Source organism: Ambystoma mexicanum, chromosome 7p, assembly GCF_040938575.1.
Source record: "Ambystoma mexicanum isolate Mex_15411 chromosome 7p, UKY_AmexF1_1, whole genome shotgun sequence".
In the NCBI taxonomy this organism is placed as follows: Eukaryota; Metazoa; Chordata; class Amphibia; order Caudata; family Ambystomatidae; genus Ambystoma; species Ambystoma mexicanum.
In genome coordinates this window covers 597,056,821-597,077,220 of record NC_090939.1, presented here as the reverse complement: position 1 = coordinate 597,077,220, position 20,400 = coordinate 597,056,821, and the positions used below count along the sequence as shown (strand labels likewise).

Below are 20,400 nucleotides of genomic sequence, written 5' to 3'. Positions count from 1 at the left end.
TCCCTCGCCTGCGGTCTTCGCACTTCTTAGGGTTTGCATGGTTACTCACCAAGGAGCCACATCGCTTCCCCAGCTTCCCTCTGATTTCGGTGTTGTTGCGCTGCCAGCATCCCACCCTGACTCTCTGAGGGTCACACCACCACCAATTATTCTCCTTTCAGGCTCTCTGGTACCCTGACCGTTCAGCGTTCATTCTCTTGCTTCCCAGCAAGTGTGGAATCTGCAGGTTCCACATCCTGCGATGGCCCCGCCTCTTCGCAGGCTCGCATCAACAGTGAACCCTACCTGTGTGGAGATGTACTGCTCACTCTCGTTCTCTACATGGCATTGTTCTCCTTTCAATCCACTAGTTTTCCTTAAAGAGACATGTTCTCCTTCTCCTGAAGAATAGCATCGTTCAGCCACTTCTTCTGCACATTCTTTATACTTGACAGGATTTAGTAGACCCATGTGTGCCATTATATTTACCGGTGAAGGGGGTTCCTCACAGGAATGAGATTCCTTGCCCCCAAATGTGGTGCTTCTCCTGGTGAGGACCCACTTGCCTCAACCCCTAGGGAGGGTGTTGCGGAGCAGGCTTACCTCCCTAGCCTCACAGAGGGGAGGGTTCCCTATTGGGAAGAAGGGATGAATTCTCTCGATTCGTCACAGCTGATGATAAACAGTCATTCAGCAGGTATTTCTTCTTGGAATCTCTCCTATTCAGGCCTTTTGCAGATCTGTTAATTTGCCCATCTTAATTACATTTCTAATTGTAATTTCTTTTTAACTATGCAGTTATGCAATATGATTAACAGGTCACCTTGTGTGATTTCAAAGTTCTATATAGTTTTGTTACTTTTTCTAAACAAACGGGAAATAAACCTGAAGCTTTGCATGTATTAGAGAGGTCAGACTCCACAATCTAGAGATGGGAATCTCTGTAAAGAGAGACCTTTTATTCTGCATGCAAAATAACACATTTCTTTAATGGTAGTTAGTTAAGAAATAGCCTGCCTATTCAAAACAATCGTACTGAAAGCTCCGGCAAAGGATTGAAGATGCATAGCTCCCTATTGCTGCCGGTTCCCATCCAAAAGACCTGTGTTTTTTAATTCTTCAATGGAGCCGAATATTGCTAATACTTGTTGACTTGCAATTTTCAAAACAAGAGCTCCAGGCCAAAGGATTGTGCTCCCTAAAATATCCACCGTTGTTCCTGAGAATCTTGATGCCGTTGCCTTTCAGAAACACTCACCAACCGCTCCTAAAATTATGTGCCGTCTAACTTGACCATGTCAACGGCCTTGAGGCCATTTCAAAGGTCAATTTTGGCCTTTACAGTCAAAAGGGAATCGACGCTGATTCAAAGCTGAAGGTTCTAACAAACCCTTGGACCACAGGTGGTGATTACTCGTGGGCCTTTCTCCATCGAAAAGCTAAAGGAAATTTATGAAAAAGCTGTTGAAATATGAACATGCAAGGGCGACTTTGTTTCCTATTCACCTATCCTCCAACGACTCTTTTGCTTATCTTGCATTTTTTATGCCAATTTAAATAAGCAAGATACGGAGGAAACAATGTAGGGTACCTTGTTAATAAATAATTGCACCCAATATTTGACACAATCTTAACTTATGGCAGTGAAGGAATGTCCTTACGTGGACGTAGGGATGATGGAAAACCTCCGTTCTGAGCCGGTAGCCAATGATGGCAATTTCTGTGCACTTCTTTGCTACAGTATAAGAGGGGTGATCAGAAATTACTGAACCATACTGAATGTGCTCCAGACAATGCAACTTTATCCAGGCAGCATTGTGCAAAATTAACTAATTGAGAATTCTGCTACTTGTATCCAAACCCAGATTGTACAACGAGTGAAAGATGATGGGCGTATAGTTATGTAAATGAATGAAATAAGGGACATCACAATTCTGTTGCTATGGGGGGCATTGCCTGCAATGGGAAAGTACATGATATGCTGGGCCAATTTCGAACATGTAAGGGAGATGGAAAAATGGTTGGATAAATGGAATGAATATGAATAAAAAGTCAGACCTTTTTGGAATAATTACTTGGAAACTTACTATTGAGGTCTAGACAAAGCTCATGGAAGATTGAAACAAGGTTGTATAACCAGTCTCTAAATCAGGGACCCAACTTCAGATCTGCACTCTTTTCTTTTTTTTGTTTGTTTTTTGTTTAAAACATTTTATTTTTTTGGTTGAAATAATTTCCACTCCTGTTTCTATCATCTATGTTCTTGCTTGAGCAAATCTAGTTCACTGAAAAGCAACATGGTCTGTCTTTCCCAAGGGTCAAATGGAATTGCCTTGGGCTCCTTGCAGTTTGTCAGGAGTAGACCAAATTTCAACTATGGAGGGGCATAGAAATATAAGTTAACGAAAAACACATGTAAAAGTACATATCTCGACTTTTTCTGTTGGTGCGTGCCCAGTTATGGGAGATCAAGTGTAAGTGATGGTGAAAGTAGTTTGGGGCTGAGGGGGATTAAGTCCGATCTACGCCTGGGTGTTCCAGAGGCTGAAAAGTACATCTTTGTGATCAGTTTTGCGGTTGTCTGTTTCCTGAGCTGTTGACTGGGCGTGGTGCAAGAAGTCTGGTGGTGAACTGAGGCCGTTCTGCAGCACAGTCCATTGTTTAGGCCAGACTGTTTCAACAAGATGAGCCTGTCTTGATAGACTTAGTCTAGTTAATGTGAATGGTGACAGGCAAGTCCGACCTTAATGTTTTTTAAAAGGTGCAGGTAAGCCCAGAGTACCTCTGGATAGGGTCAGCGCTGAACCAAAATTACAATTTAAAAAAAAAGCCATTAATTTAATGCCAGAAGGGAACCTTTCCCCTCCCCCTTCTTACTACAGACTTTCTGTAATAGTGTCTGAACCAGTTTTCGCTTTGTCAGATTAGTTATATTTGCAAAATTTACGAAAGACAGAAAGCCTCTCCTGTTTGCCTTCCCTGTTTACTCCATAAAACCTGACGCATGCGTGCATCTCCATCCCACGCGGGCTTATTAAATGAAGAGCTTTGCATCTGAATTCATTAAGCCGTAAGAGTTGGAAACCGTGAATTACTCGGAGGACAAGTTCTAAAATGTTTAGTGCAGCTGCACGTGTGGACTCATTTCCAATGGATTTCAGGAGAGCATAGGAATTTGCAGAAGTGTAGTAGATTTAATTAGAGTCATGATAAGCAAATGAATGCCCAGTGCTGTTCTCCTAGTGAAGCCTCCTGAGGAGTTGTTTAGCCAGTAGATCCCAGGAGGGTTTACCTCGGGCTCCCAGCTTCACTTGCTTGCAGCCGATGGAATGAGGTGAGGGACACAAACATTATCCCCATTGGCAATAGGACTAATAGTAAAAAGTGTGGTGCTGGCCTGCAGCCCTTGCCAGCAGATCTCCTTACCTCCTGTAACTATTCCCGCCACAGATGCTTATCGATTGCGCAAGTGCGTTTGTTGTGCAGGTTTTTAAAATGTTGCCTTTACCTGATAGTGAGCTGCTCAAGACATGTGAGGAAACCGTAATTATTCAAACATAACCGCAAAACAATGAAACTGGGGTTTCAAAAATTGCCATTTAGTTGGTAATACCACCAAGCATTTAAGTACCAGGAGATACATCTGTTTGTGGCGTGTGCTATATAAATGACTAGGTACCGCATGTAGCATCCATCTACCCACTGTTATGTGTCCTGAAATAACACTACATAGGATTAGGACTAAAATGAGGACCTCGAAAAGGCCGGAACGGCTGTAAAAAACTAGCACTATGGTCACCCTCTGATGGGGGAGCGAGCCGTAGGAGTTTTTATCGTAGGGCTTTCTCAGACCTTCCAGCCCAAGACCCCATAAAAATGGGGAAGAGAAATATTTAGGAAGGCAAAGTGCTTTTTTCCAATGGAACAAACCTTTCCGCTACTCTTAGATCTATCTGGACGTCACGCCAGATATTGCCTGGTGCAGGACTTTCCTATATACTGTACTTGTCATCCACATTTGCAATCTTGACTGAGACACAGGGGGTCATTACGAGGTTGGAGGTAGCCATGGTGCTATTAGCACCATGGCTACCCCCTTACCACATTCTGGGTCCGGGTTCCCGAAATAGGGACTTACCAGGTCATTCCAACCTTGGAGGACCCGGTAAGTCCCCATTCCGGGAACCATTCCCGTTCGAGCCCACATAGGGCTCTATGGGATTGGGGATGGAGCTAATAATGGTACCGTAATTTGCGGTACCGTTGTTAGCTCTGAAGTCACTTAACGGGTCCCTTCCATAACGCCTGGTAAAACCAGGTGTTAAGGAAGGGACCCGCTAAGGGACCTCGGAATTGGGTGGTAAGGGATTACCCGCACCGGTGTCCTTACCGGTGCCGGTAATCCCTTACCTCCAACCTCGTAATGACCCCCACAGTGTCCTTGGCTGTGATATGATCTGCATATCACGCATAGAAGAATCACTTTCTTTGTGGCGCCCTGTACTGCTCTGCCAAAACGATAAGTGGACTAATATCTGAACAGTGGTGACATCTTGGAGCAGTGATTTCAGCCATGACTGTTTGGAGTTTGCGCCAAAGTATTTGCTATACCGTTCATTCATTTCCTTATTCTGTGTATATATATATTTATATTTTGTTTGTGGTGTTGGTGCATATGCTGTTAGTTAAAATGTGACCACACCTTGATCACTGTCACACAATATGTTTTATTTGTGAGTCAGAGTAGGAATGGGGGAATCGTGCATTCACAAATGCTCTAGTGGTTTTGTTTTTTAGATGGCTGTACTATGCACCTGGACCACTGCCATCATGAGGGGCACAGCATACCCACAGTGCACTGTCCAGTCAAGTTGGCCATTTTAATTGGGTATTTGTTTTTATTATCGTCCAGCCCTCCCACTTCTCGCTGGAGCCCAAAAGCACTCTTGCTTTTCCCATTCTGGAGGCTGGGTAGGCAGAACCCAATTACATTACCTCCAGAGAATCATCTGGCTTATCATAGACTGTCGTTTTACATAACCTGCTTGGCCATCTAAACAGAAATCGCAGCCCACATGGGCAGTGGGGGAACAGTAATACAATGTACTGTGGTGCTCTGTTGCTTTTCTTCTCTGGTTGGTTGCATTTGATAAATTGGCATCTAACGTTGGTCCTCCTTTGCGCATTATAGATGCCAGTGCTGAGAACCTGAAATTGCACACACTGTGCTCCTTCTATAGAGTCTGTGACGTGGCCTAATTAATCTGACCTTCCCTATACCCCTTCCAAATTCTCCCCACAATCTTGCATCAACCAGGCCAAAACTGAATGGGCATACTGGAATAGACTGTATATAATGGTCTCCACTTGGAACAGCGTTTGCCTTAGTTCTTTTGAACAATAACATTTCAAACTCCTTTCCTGAAAAGAAGAGTTTATCTTGTAGATACAGCAATGGAATGTGCCTCTTAAAGTAGCCTTGCATTAAGCCATATGCACATTCCTACCATTACAGAATAAAAACATTGTGAATCCTTCTTTCCATATTCAGAGGTTTTATTAGAAACTTCTAGTCTGCTATTCTGAACCTGCACAATAATAAAAGCATAGGTGATCACCCCAAATGTACAGTTGTGCATTCCGGGCGTTTAGGATCTTGTTTTAGATCTACATCGCGCGCAACTAGCCCCAACATTAAAGTTGTTCATTGCGCTTCTGCTGCTAAGCTTGACCAGGAACACCCTGCGCCAAATAATGGAGAAAACACAGTCCCAAGATTTCTCATATATCTTCTATCCATTCTCTTTAGCCCTTGGGGGGTAATCAGATTGTGATAACCTGGTTCCTGGACATGCACAAGAATGAGATTGATCAACCTGCTAGTGTGAGGGCACCTGGCTGGCAAGCACATGCAGATGGTGAATGGTGGGGCAGTAAAAGAAGAGGGGGCAATACCTGGGAGTCTGACAGTGGCATTGATGTCAGTTTCCTTGCAGTGCTCAGACTAAGTCTGCAGAGATGCTGTCAGCACCTAGCCTTTCTCAGTTACTCTTCCGTTCTAGGGAACTCTCAAATCAGGTTTTTTCAGTAGCCTGTCTCAAATGAACTGAAGAGAGAAGCTCTGTCTCCTGCTTCTCTGCAGACAGACTAACAACAATAATTTTGGGGGCTTTGTTCCACATCCATTCTGCCTTTTGTAAATCCTGAGTAACCCCCTAAACGCCCTTTCTCTCCTGGATAGTCAAACATTCTGCATAAAGGTTAAAATCCAGTGGCAAAGTAAGTTGGAATAAAAGACCAGGAACCACCCACATTCCCTTTCTAGTTGGCTTGCTTCCAGCCAAGATGGCCCAGGTAATGATGCCCCTATCCCCCAGCTCCACAAGCTGCCACTGCACTTTGAGTCCTCCTTTGCTACGGTCACATCTGTAGTTACATGTGGACTGTATCTGCATTCCATATTAGCAATTGGAAATACTATAGGTTTTCCGAACTAGAGCTGAGCCAAGTATCCATGAAATCTAATGATTTCAGATTTCAGCAATGCCTACATATATTAAAGAATTTACATAGCTACATGGTGAATCGTCCCACTACCAAGCAGTAGTATGTGCTGTTTCCTAATTGAATGGTACTTTAAGCGTTTGGTTGCATTTATTTTTGTCTGTAAGGTGACTAACACTTGTGCTTTATTACATTTGGACTTGAATGATTTTGAGTCCACTCTCTGTTAATGGTTAGAACTGAACGATGGTGAAAATCACCTTTTAATAGATCGGTGGAATACCTTGTTGCAATTAGATTTATAGTAACACAATAGTTGTGGAAGTGGCAGATGTCATTTTTCCCTCTGAAATCAGAGTCAGAGGGGATTCAATAACTAGAATCATTACTATGGTCATAGGTCAAAGCCTTGTCTATAACCCAACAGGTGGTTTAAAGGGCCTTATATTTCAGACTGTGAAATGTCTGATGTCCAATCATTATATGAAATGTACAATGTAACTTTCTGTCTCTTTCTAAGGCTCTTTTTTGTGTTGCAGGTGCTGCTTGAAAAATCTTAAGGTCACTGGGCTCTTTATCGTTGTTGTTGTGTGTTCTGTAAGTAGTCTGACTTTACATTTTAATTTTTTTAAGTATTGTGTAGAATTGACATTTGTGAAAAGCCGATATGTATTACTAAACAACATACATACTGTAATGTATGGCACCTTGTATGTTTCTCTGTTGGAGGGATCTTTCTAGAAAAGGGAGTGCAGACACTTTGCATTAAAAGAAATATTTGCAGTTGTCTCATCTGGACAGGCCGTCCCCTGCAGCGTATGCTGGCCTTTCGAACTTCTGATGAAACAGATATCCTAATTGATTGTTTCTAATAGAACTGCACCTGGAGATTGTCTTCAAAGTTAGTACTGATGGGTCTGCGACCTGGACAATGTTGAAAGTTTTCCCAACAGTTTGCTTCCTTTGACATTGCTACTGGGAAATTTTCTTACCGATTACTGCAAGAGATACTGCAAAAAAGTGCTGACCAAATCGGAGACCCATACCGTTGCGTGTAAACTGGTTGCATTGTCATACATGGTGATCTTGTTGTTCCAATGCTTTCAAAATATTGGATCTAAAGGAAGTTGTAAAACCTTTTCTAAAGTACGTGTATCTATCTTTAGTGTGTACCAATGAATCCATAAAGGACATGAGTAAATCCTTATGAACTACTTTCCTTTTTCCTTATACAGTGCAAACTTACATTTCGTTGGTTTTCTTAAGACCCCAAAATATTTACTGAAAAAAGCTTGCATTGGTGGATGTCAAGTTTAGAGTATCAAGTGACAGAATTTGCCAGGTATGGTAGCAACATAGCCAGACACCTCACCGGCTGGGTCCCACTACTCCCCATGCACTGTACGTTGCTGCTGTCTATACATGCCTTCACAGTTGGTGGGGGCAGACTTTGGCGCCCGTACTGACTGAGTTTGGAAGTCCAGGTCCAAAATGATGAAGTTGGGTGATATTCCCAGCACTGTAAATTTGGTGCCGTTAATACCCATGCTGCTAATGTCTGTCTTAAAGACTGACAACCACATACACCACACTTAATCATCTTCAGCGTCCACTTATAGCTCGTCGACTTGTGTCTGGTCAGATAATCTTTTATAAATATGGACGATTTTGCAGGAGCAGTCTCATTTGTTTGTAGATGGCCTACTACTAGACACTGTCTCGGGAGGGTAGCTTAGGGGAAATGTGCTCGCCTTGGAAGCAAGACAACACGGAGCACCACAGGTTCCATTCCCCGGGTCCGTGCTTAGAAACCTCTGGGTATCAAGCGCGTTATAAATAACCTATCATATCATAGCTGCTTTAGTAATTGAAATATAACTTCAGTGCATTTGTTTTGTAATACTGTTCAAAGTATGTGCATTAGTTGGGAATTCAACAGGGGTGCTGTTAAAAAGTCTTTGATAAGGGAAGACTTATTTTCCCGATGCATTGGGAGTCTTGAGAGGGTTTTAAGACCCTTCTCTTGGGTGGATTACTTCCAGTGGTTTCGAAGGAAGCTGCTGTTCTACTTATATTGGTAGGGTCTTGCATTGCCTTCACTCCAGAGCTACATACATGCCCATCCCAGTCGATTATTTTCAGGTTGGCATTGTCAATTATACAAATGTTAACATTTCAGGTGACTACTCGATGCTGGAAGGGATAGTGAATGGTTTTTCATGAAGTGCAAACCACCGTCTCTGCTCCTTCAAAAGACAATCTATACAGGCCCAACAAGCTTCCCTATGTAAGGTGCAGTGACAGGACGGCTGGAGTGGGTCTTATTTCTTCCCTCGTTTCAGCATACAATCTGTGTTGGTCATCGGGGGCAGCCTGAATCCCTCAGAAGGGCCTAGATGGTCTAGGGCCTGTGTTTCTATCTCCAGTTCTACTCTCCAGACTCCTAAATTCAGTTAGTGCCAGTTCCCTCTGATTGCCAAACATTAGAAGGAAAACTAAAGGAGGTTAAGCCTTCTCATCCCGAAGTGTCATGTTGTGGAACTCCAACTTTTCAATTCTCACATATAAACTCCCTCACTTTAAATTTGGAAAGGCACTGACGGCCTGGCACTTCCAAAACAGATATCCGTTTGTTTACTGGCCTGATTAATTATTTCTACCATCATAATGCAAGCTGTGGCCACATGTGATGTGACATGGAGTGCATTGCAAATAGGAAAGAATATTTTTTTACGGTGGAGATGCAGACTTGTTTTTCTGGTTGTTGCAAGAGAAAATTAACCATGACCACAACATTGGGCAGGTATTTCTAATTACTGCAGACTTTTTGTTTTGCCTTAAACTCTCAATTTAGGCTTAAATCTTCATTTAACTATTCTGACCAGGTAAGGAAACCACGATTCGAATTCTGTTCTTCTGAATTCACTCAGCAACTCCAAATGGCTGGTAATGTGGCTTTGTGGATACCCTGTGAAGACCTGCCTTTATGGGCACGCAGTCTGTTTTTTCCTCAATTGGAACAGTTATGCTTCTAGATTTTTAGAATTTATATTCATAAAAAATACACATTTTTGCACCAATTAGTCACATCTGTATCACAAGCTCACTTGTTATGAAGCACCTTCCCATGGACTTCCTCTTGAGGCTCCACTGGTGTGAATTTACTTTGTAGTTTATTAAACAAAGCATATGTCCATGTGTACCTCTTTTTATACCTTTGCCCGATCCTCACGTCTCATCAGTCATGTGGCTGACATAGTAGATCTGCAAGACTCCTGGTTGGCAATTCTCATGAAGGACTGCCACGTGAAGCTTGCACACTGAGGTGGGATTGGAGGTTGACCATCATTGCGTTTCGGAAGTACCCACATCTAGCTATTAAACTGCACCACTTCTGCAGGTGGGTCTGGATGCCGATCATAACGTGGGCTTTTTCTTTTATACTCGTCTGTCATTTGTTATGACAAAACAAGACTAGCCCATTACTGCTCCATCTCAAGACTTTTGCTGCAGTGGTATCCTGTCCCTTAAGGGTTGTGTGCTGATGGCCGTGTCGGCCATATAGTAAGCCTGGCAGGTTTGGAAGACACGTACAGCTCTCTGACCTATACAGAATGTTTTGTCCCAATAGCTATAGGCCATTCCTAATATTCAATCTCGCCTCTTGGTCGTATCTCTCTTTTAGGACTGAGGAAATTGGGAATGCAGTGGGCATCCAAAGCTGAACCTGAGGCCTCAGGCTTTATCTACAAGAAAAAAATGGTGGCGTACATTTCTTGCACTAAAAGATCTCCTACTCCACAAATGGCTTCTCCCCATTCACCAAGAAAATTGATACTAGCGCACACCGAAAATAACCTGCGGTTGTAGCAAGAGGTGGATCATTTCTGGTCACTTTGCGTCTGGCCATAGATTTTTAGGAAACCACCCTAACCCAAGAATCTATCCTTTTTCAGTCCATATTTCAGCAGGAACAGAGATGTGAACAAGGGTCATTTTGTAGACTCCATTCCAGAGGGTACGCATCTTGCCATTAACCGGTGACTTCAAGGTTGGCCATCCAGCGACTTTAGTGAATAGACTTGCAGTAGTCTCTGTTGCGTGACAGGTTAGAGACAGAACTCGCTAATGGAACCCACAATGGCTCCTCTTGAATCACTGTTCCCAGGATGTAGTGATTCGTTAAAATGTGATGGAATTCATAACTATTTTCTTCCGTAATCAAATGCATCTAGTAGCATGCAGAGGATTTCAATGCTAGATGGGTCCTCTAAACTCTTAAGCGAACACAGAGAATGGTTCAATAGACCAAATTCAGTGCACCCCTCAACTTGCCACTATGCATCACATAAGGGCATTGTAGTACTAGTGACGGGCAAGGGAGGTCATGGAAGCAGTTTACCATGGCCATGCATAGATATGGCATAAAGAATTTATTGGTGTAGATATATTGTATTAAGAAGGTACAATTAACAGCTTGATTGTGGAAGCATTGCAGCTTTCCTGGGTGTGGTCCTATAAATGCGATCCACACCAGGGGGCGGGGGTCAAACTAATCCACTTTTGTTATGAAATGAGCTTGTGATGGGAGTGGCAGACTCTAGTTAACTAACCTTGGATTTCAATACTACAAGACACTGCTGCATCTTTTAATGCCAACACACCTGGAATGAAGGCCCTCGAGGTACCACGAGGGTTGTTTGGGAACTTGCATTCTGGCGCAACAGTTTTCATGACTAAACGTTTTTGATCAGAGCCGGAGCTCTCGCTCCCTTTTAAGAGAAACTGTCAAACTTGTAATCCTCTCCTTGGTTGTGGATGGTTGCATTGGCAATCCTTCATGTGCTATGACATGCTGTACATTTATGTGCATAAATGGTTGGCAAGCTGCAGCCCTCCAGATGTTCTGGCGCAACGGCTACCATGATCCCTCACCATTTACTATGCTGTTTAGGGCTGATGGGAGTTATACGCTAAAATATCCGGAAAATATTTTTGGGGTATTTCTTTGGATGGGTGTTTAGATACTTCTACCAGAAGTACCATACATGGATAAAAAATGCACAGCGGAAGCAGTCCCTTTTTTGGGGTGCAGTTGGTTTAAATTATTTCAGTGCAGGAGGGTTTGGGATTGTATGGATAGTCTTGATATATAAGAGGACGTTTGGTCACATGGTGACTAGTTCCACCCTCTGGAACTCGAGCCAGGTATTGGAATGCCCCCACAAGTCTCCAATTTCATAATTCTCTCAAAGCATTGCTTTTTCAACACCTGACGAAGGACAAGGCCTAATCAACACGCAACTCACAATACTACTGTTAAAAGATTCCAGCCCAAATGCTGGCTACCCACATCCTGTACAGCACAGATGGGTCTGTGCTTTAAACCATAAAATACAAAATAAAATATAGTGCACTTTTGGGAAAGGGGCAGCATTTGCAGCTGTCCAATGTATGCATAGTTTGGCATCAGCATAGGGCTGGGGGTTGTTTGGTAGTCATGAGGTTAAGTTTTCTGAGGTGGGTAGAGGCATACCCCTCCACTATTCCGTTGGTTGTGGGAGTACTGGTTCCTTTAGTTGTGGGAGTACTGGTCCCAGTGTATCTCTTTGAACGAGCAAGCCCGATGAAAACTTGAAGCAGATTCTGCTGAACACCTAACCATTGTTTTTCAGGTAATGCAGATTTGGAACTGTAGTTTGATAGTCGAGGTGGATGAAGAAACTACAACTCATTGAAAGTGCCCCTTTATTCAGGTTCCATCTACAGCCCTTGCCTAGCCCCTTCTCCCAGGGTCAGTCAGGTTTTTCCCTTCTACGATTCCTGTACTTTTGTGGCGATTCTCTAGGGCTTGGGCTCTAGTCCACTCAGAAACAACAAACGGGCCACATGAACTCTGCATTTGCTTTCTAACAGTGCAGAGCCGATTTGGTGAGACATTGGGGAAAAGGATATGTACACATCAGACGGGGCAGCAAAAATAAACAAATAATCTTTCCTCCCGGAGAGCCTGCTGTGGCCACCCCCCACTGCATGGATCATCTTGACGCTCTGATTTGGTGGGTCTTGGGAGTTGAAAGAGGGTTTTTATGTTGGATTAAAGCATTCGCAGGATGGCACTAAAGCCCGCTGACTAAATGCTGGCTGACCCGGATTTCTGAATCAAACAGCAGGACAATTTAGTCCCTTGAATATAGAAAAGGGACATGAAGGGCAGAGCGCTGACAATATGAAAGGCCAGAATTGTTATGTTAGCAGGGGTGTGACAGGGGCCCCCGCCGCCATTCACATGTGCGCTCACACACTCGCACAATGAGCCACGCCAGAGACGTGTGACTTGTTTGGGTCCCCGGCTGCAACTGCCAGCGGACCGTCTTTATTCTTAACTGCACATGTGCGAGCCTCGATCCCGCCCGTGCATGCGTACATTGGCGTATTCACTACGCAACATCCCTCCCTTTTCCCTTGAACAACAAACATTATCAAACATTAGAATCAACAGTGTTCTATTCCAACCACAACTGACAGTGTGCCACGGGTTACGAGGCAGGGTCCATGATAAAGTCTTGGAACCTCTGGGGCGGCTTGCGCCCCGCCCGGCTCGGGTACCTGCGTGCCTCGACGTTGGGTGTCTCTGGTGTCCCAGGAGTCTCCGGTGGTCCATCGTTTCCCTGTGGCACTTCTGTATCCGGACCTGGGCCTTGCGTGACGACTTCTTCCCGGTTCGCCGCTCCTATTCGCTTGAAGAACGATACGTTCCTGGTGACTGTCCCTCGTGTGTTGGCGGCTGTGACCATAAACCCCTTGACGTGCGTCACTCCCAGTGGTTGTGTTTCGTAGGGCAGCGACAGCTTTCCTTCAGGTCTCTGATTCCGCACCAGCACGATGTCCCCTACCGCAATCTCTTTCTCTGGTAATCCTCGCGTACTGTCTCTTTCGTTCTGAGCGGCCCTCTCCGTTCGCACGTGGTTGTTGTCGATCTCTCCCGGACGTCGCCCTTCCACCTCTGGTAACAGTCCCCTTGGTACCCGGTTGAAAAGGGCCTCCGCAGGAGCGACTCCTGTGGACTGGTGCGGCATCGTGCGGTATTCTCAGAGAAAGTCAAACAAGTTGCGTTGGAGTTCTTCCCCCCCCCGTTAATCGATATGCGGAACACTTTGTTGAGCGTTCGCATGAAGCGTTCGACTTCTCCGTTAGCTCTTGGCCTAAAGGGGAGTGACTTGGCAATGTTTTATCCTCCTTTCCTCACAGTAGCGAGCAAATTGTTGTCCTTTGAATGGTGCTCCTTTGTCTGAGCATATCTCCAGGGGAAAACCATGGGTGGCGAACATCTTCTCCTTGGCTAAGATGGTGTGGTCACTGGCCGTGGATTCGACCAGCTACACCTCTGGATATCGCGACCACTGGTCTGTCACCACCAGGAAGTGTGTTACTCTGCCCGTGGATCCGAAATCAGCATGCACCGTCCCCCATGGACGGTCACTCCGTTCCATTGCCTGAATAGGTGGCGCCCTCTCCACGGGACTTGCTGCTTGGCAGGGAATGCAGGCCCTCACGAATTCTTCGACCCTGCTTTCCAGATCCGGAAACCAGACCTTCAACCTAAGCCGTGCTTTTGTCTTAGCCATCCCCTGGTGACCTTTGTGGCTGAGCTGCAGGACTTTGTTCACCAGTGTTCTCGGTATTACGATCTGGTGGTCTCTCAGCAGGAGACCGTCATCTGCAACCGACGGCTCATGGCGCGCCTTCCAGAGTGCTTGTAGATCCTTCTGCGCTCCTACATTCGTCCGGGAGTTATTCTGGAGGACTTCCCGCCACTCCCCACTGGCTACAGCTTCCTTTATTACGAGGAATGCCTCGTCTGTGTTGGATTCCTCTGCGATCTCGTGCGCTAGGGCAACAGGCAGTGCCGAGGTTTATAGCCTCTATGCAGTCAGCCACTTCTTGCGAGTCTCTGGGTCGTCTGGTACCCGGATGGCGGGACAAATAGTCTGCCGGGTTGTGTTTCCCTGGGCGGTAGAGTAGCCTGACCCCATATTCCATAAGTAAGAGCATCCATCTTTATTTGGGAGGCGGTGGTTTGGACAATGTACTTGACAGAATCGTGATGAGAGGTTTGTGATCTGTCACCACGACAACTGGCTTCCCTATGATGTAGATCCGGAAGTGTTTGCACCCCCAAAATATGGCCAAGGCCTCACGTTCAATTTGGGAATATCTCCTCTCTGTCTCGTGAGCGCCTTGCTCGCATAGGCGATGGGTCGCATGGTCCCCTGATGGTCTGCCTGCATGAGGACTGCACCCAGCCCCACCGGGCTGGCATCGACCATGATCTCCGACTCGCGGTCCGGGTTGAAATAGGCCATGGTCTCTTGTCCGGACAGGGCATTCTTGATGGCCATGAACGCCCTCTGTTCATTTCCCGTCCAGGCCCATGCTACGTCGTTTCTGGTCAGAGCCCTCAAGGGTTCCGACAAGGAGGCTAGGTCACGAATGTATCGTACGCAATAGTTGACCATCCCCAGGAAGCTCCTGATTTCTGCTGGGGATGCTGGCGCTGCTGCCTCTCGAATGTCTTTCACCTTTTCGGGATCTGGGGAGATGCCCCCAGCGTGGAATATGAATCCAAAAAATTCCAGCCTGTCCTTCGAAAATTTGTACTTTTCTTTGTGCAGAGTCAGACCGACGCTACAAAGTCTCTCGAGGGTGTTTTCCAGGCGCTTTAGATGTTCTGCCTCCGAGCGTGCAAAGACCAGGATGTCATCTGACATATTTATGACACCCTTGAGTCCTGACAGGGCCCCCCTGATGGCATTTTGGAAGACCTCTGCTGCGGACGAGACCCCGAAACTGAGCCTTTTGTACTGGTATAGCCCCTCGTGAGTTGTGAAAGTGGTAAAATACCTCGACTCGGGGTGGAGCTCTAGCTGGTGATAACCAAATCTCATAGCCAATTTTCGAGAAGACCTTCGCTCCCTGAAGTTCACCAACAATGTCGTCTATGGTGGGCTTAAGGTGGCGTTCTCTCTTGATTGCTACATTGGGCAGCCTCATATCCACACAGATGCGTACTGCGCCCGGCTGTTTAGGCTTTGGGGCCACCACAATTGGGGAGACCCACGGGGTAGGTCCTTCCACTCTTTCAATAATGTCTAAGTCAACCAGTGACTGTAGCTCTTTCTCGACCTGAGCCCGCAGATGGAACGGGATGCGGCGATGTTTGAGCGTTGTCGGTCTCACTGATCCATCGATGTGCAAACGAATGGGGTCGGCCTTTAATTTCCCAATGCCTTCGAAAATCATCTCAAAGCGGTGAAGCAGACGTTCCAGATCGGCGTGATATACTGCCAAAGTGAAGTGCACAATGTTCAGCGCTTCTGACGCGGTACAACTTAAAAGGGAGTGTGGGCTTACGCTGGTGACGAAGAACCTCGCTTTAATTCTGTTCTGTCCACGAGATACTGGAGCCACGAACACTCCTTGGATGGGAATGAGTGCATCTCCTCCAAATGCGTAAATCCGTGCTGTGGACTCAGTCAAACCTGGCGGGCCTGGGAGTACATTGTAGTGTTCGGTAGCTAGCACACAGACAGATGCCCCGGTGTCTGAGGACCGGAGTAGGGACTTCTCCGATGAGTACTGTACATTTTGGTTGTCGACTTTGGCCAGGGTCTTTGGCAGTGCTGGAGATGAAGAAAATGTCCTCTTCCTCTTCTGTGATGTTGAGGTCTTGCATACCCTGTTCAACAGCCGATACACCCCTCACTCTCTGAGCGTTGCTTCTGCCAGCTCTCTCTGGCCCCCTCGAGGCCGCTACTGGTGTCGCTGCCCTGCACACTCTAGCATAGTGTCCTGGTGTGCCACACCGGCCACATACCCTTGATTTGGCTGTGCACTCCCCCACGTGCGGTAGGTCATACCCGCAGTAGGAGCACGACGGAGCAGTGCTTGGTGTCGTGTAGCTGTCCCCACTCCTTGGTGTCCCTCTCGCTCTTTCTGGACCAGAACGTCCGATCGCAAATGCCTCTTCCTCCTTTCTCGAGTGCGTGGCAGCATCCATCTTCGCCCCCCTGGCCTCAGACAGTTCGTAGGCTCCCTGTGTCCAAAATCTGCTGCAGCGTCAGCCAGGTTCTCTCAGGACTTGTCTCCTCAGTTTTCCAGAACTGCACCCTTGCAGCAGCTGGTTTACGAACCATTTCTTCTTCATTCGCCCACCGGGAGGAGCTTGCTAGGTGCCTTAGCCGTGCACAAAACTGGTCTAGCGACTCTTCTTCCAGTTGCTTTTCGGCGCTCATGACAAACCTGTCAAAGTGTACGTTTGCCATGGGAAGAAAATGGTCTCTGAGCGCTTGTTTTACTGCGTCATATGTGACTACTGGGATGTTGAGCGAGTCATATATTCTGTGGACCTCTGTCCCTGCCGAACATACCATGATGGCTATCTTCGCCTCATCCTCAGTTTCCCCCGAGGCTCCGAAGAACATTTCTAATTTTTTGACCCACAGGAGCCATTTCGGTCCTAATTTGGATGGAGGGCCAGTGGTATCGAATTCAGGAATGGGAGCCAAAGTACTGTGCATCCTGCGTGGGACCGGGGCCATGGCACCCTCTTGTTCTTCCTCCTCACCCATTGTGATGTCTGGTACTCACAGGGGAAAGTAGTCCTTCGTGGGTGTTGAGGTAGTCTGGCCAGGTGGGCCTACTTGCGACACAGTGTCCTCCTCAGGCACTCCTTCCCGACTGGTTCACTTTTCTTTAATGCCACAGATCTTTGGAAGAACAGGCTCTGTAAGTTCCACAACTTGGTCTCGAAAGACAGACGAAATGCAGCTGGTGCACGAGCCGCAACCACTGCGATCTGCGTGTGAAGCAAAATGGCGGCCGGCCGTGCGCGTGGATCTGTGCCGACACGGAGCGACGTTTTCCCCTCCAACACCGTCGGAGCGGAGAACTGCTCCGGAGTCGTCCTCGTCGCCAATGTTATGTTAGCAGGGGTGTAATAGGGCGCCCCGCCGCCATTCACACGTGCGCTCACACACTCGCACAATGAGCCACGCCGGAGACGTGTGACTTGCTTGGGTCCCCGGCGGCAACTGCCAGCGGACCGTCTTTATTCTTAACTGCGCATGTGCGAGCCTCGATCCCGCCCGCGCATGCGTACATTGGCGTATTCACTACGCAACAAGAGTGATAAATTAGAATAAACAGCCGTTGATAAACCTAGCTAGATTGGGGCATTTTAAATTCAGTCGCAGCTATTTTAGGGATATTGCAGCGATATCCGTTCTAGTGGAGACATTTCCAGGGAGACTTGGGGTGTGTTTCTGCTGAGTGTTTGGGTATACTAATGATTATATTCTGATGGCTGGAAACGTGGTGCACCCGCATGTACATCATTTTTTACATCTTCTGCACATTTTACTCACTTGACCACCTGCTTTAAGTCCCCTTCTATTGCCTCCTCAATCCATTATAGTTTGTGTTTCGCTTTGATTTCATTTTCGTCCTTGCTCAACACTTTCATGTATTCCTGTCTTGATTTTCGGAGCCATTGGATGTTATTGCAGCAATAGGATGCTTCAGCTTGCACTGTCGCCTCTCCCTCAAGCCAGGCTTTTCTGCACCTCTAGCTGGGTCTGCATTCATTCTTTCTCAGAGAGGAGCTCGGATTAGGATCCGATGTCCAACACTTTAAAAAAGTCGGACATTTGGCTATTTTGGGGGCACGTTATCAAAAAGTGGACTTCATCTCCATAACCCTGCCCCCGAACCTCCAAAACCTGGACCACTGATTGAGGGCTATTAATAAATACTAATCCACCCTCTACACTGGTTCAATGCAGAACATTTCCCAACATCAATTGAAGATTAATGCAGATTCTTACCTTTAAAACAACTTTTAAAAAGGTATAGGTTCCCTTGTGTGGTCTATTTGGGCTCCACTGTGAATTATAACTTGTTTCAGGGCACTTGACCCTTAATCAAGTGTACTGGATGGAGTACTATTGTAGAGTCTGCTGGACCTGGTTAATCTCAGTGTCTCCAGTGCAGCATGGTTTTTCATGTGGTTTCTTTGCTTATTGTCCAGATCACCATTAGCTGAAGCTACACTCTGCTTCTCCAAGCCCTGGTTCTTTTATACTTGTTCTCCTTAATACCATGGATCATCATGAATGTACAAGATGTCACCAAGTGGCAGTATCTCTCACTGCTCTATTGTGGTGTTATATTATGTAGCATTTTTATAGCATTGAACTGTCATTGTTATGGCCTCAAAGTGCTTTGTCTTATGTGGGAATTTGGTAGACCATAACATGAAAAGGACATGATCCCCGTACGTTGCATTGCATGAAACTAACAATCGTTTTGGCAGAGATCAGTAGTACAGAGGCATTGTCTTTGACAATTATGTTGGGATGGGAGCACTGTGTGATTGTCAGCGAGTTAGTGATTGCTGGCGTGACAACCAAATGTAGGCTGTAGGACTTTGCCAGTTATCATTGGAACTGTGTGAGGTGGGGCGACCGAAAAGTATTGCAAAACTGCTTGCCATTTAGCGCACAACAGTCATTGGTGTGGCTTCACTGTTCTGTAGCTTAGTCGAAGTGCAGTCGCTGTACAACTCAGGTTTCTGATATAGGGCACTACTTTTATTACTGGACTGTTGCCACAAGTTTGATTTGAGTGCTGCTTGTGATCTTTGTGGCACAGAATGACCACCTCACAGCACTGAGGTTGAGGAGTGGAGAGTGCATCCTTTCAGCTGCTGTCCACAAATGGAAGTGCCGGTGTATGAAAAGGTCAGTGCTAGAGGGCCCTGCTGTCCTGAATTGCCAGTTCAATAATGGGAACAACTGGGTGACCCGGAACACACTCCTGTGTAGGTTTGGCTTTTATTATGCACGTTCCCTGCCCAAGAGTGAGGCTTCTGTTCGGCTAGTTGTTGGTCCCTTCCAGCCACCCTGTTGGGTGCATGGTACATTGTGGAGCCTGGCCCTGCTTAGGTGGTTGTGCCCATCTAGGATTAATCTACATATTAACCATTTCTGTCCAACTCCTTCACTGTGCTACAGTTGCCTAGTTGGGTAAACAGATCTTTGTACTGGAGTTCCACATATGCTGGAAATGGATGTGCAACACGACAGTTTTCAGGCACAAACTGGAGAAAATTGATTAACGGTGGACTAACTGTATCCATGAGGTTGGGTGCAAAGGATGGATCGGAATTACTATGCTGCACCTCTGCACCAGGGCAACACTGAGCAGATGTTGATAGAGAACCCCCTTCCCCCCCCCAACTTCCTTGAGCTGTGCAGAGCATAACGCTACATCAGGTTTTTGAGACCATCCTTGCCTCACCCAATGTTACTTGCAGGTTTTTCGAAATTGGTCGAGGGGGGGCCTTGACGCAGTGCATCTTTGAAGTGAATAACATGCACCATGCAAAGTGGACATCACTGCTTGCATGTGTCTTTCAGTATTCAAAGCAACTCTAATTTCAGTGCACCTGTTTCAACACAAACTGCATGGAGTACAGTTTGAGTAGCCTCTCATATTTTTTGTTGAATGGCCCAATGTAGAGTAAGAAAATCTTAGGAACAATCTCTAACCCAGCCACTGAGAGGTCCTTTGATGGTCTTGTTGCAAAAGCATCCTCTTTCAGGGTAATGTTCTCGGAATTGGCCAATTTGACTGAAAATATGTTACCGTATGGCCTAGGTAATCGAATTTAGGCTTTACGAAATGATCGTACAACCAAACATTCGGTCAACTGGGCCATACGGTTCCATTATAGCGAACAAGGGGAATTGGGGTTGCGGGGGTGTACCCCGCTACCTTTGCTTGCTGTAATGGGGATTGGGGTTTTCGGGGGTGTCCCCTGCTTCTGGGAAATTGGAAGCAGGGGACTTAAAAAAA

At 46.2% G+C, this 20,400-nt stretch overlaps 1 protein-coding gene across 2 annotated transcripts in view; it reads left to right on the top strand.

Annotated features, from left to right (window-relative positions):
- The window catches only part of OCA2 (OCA2 melanosomal transmembrane protein), a 1,377,074-nt gene that overhangs the window by 423,093 nt on the left and 933,581 nt on the right, over positions 1–20,400 (top strand). For both annotated transcript variants that reach the window (XM_069636602.1, XM_069636601.1), the window contains one exon: positions 7,023–7,080. In XM_069636602.1, the coding sequence (XP_069492703.1) occupies positions 7,023–7,080 (58 nt within the window). The remainder of the gene's footprint in view (positions 1–7,022; positions 7,081–20,400) is intronic.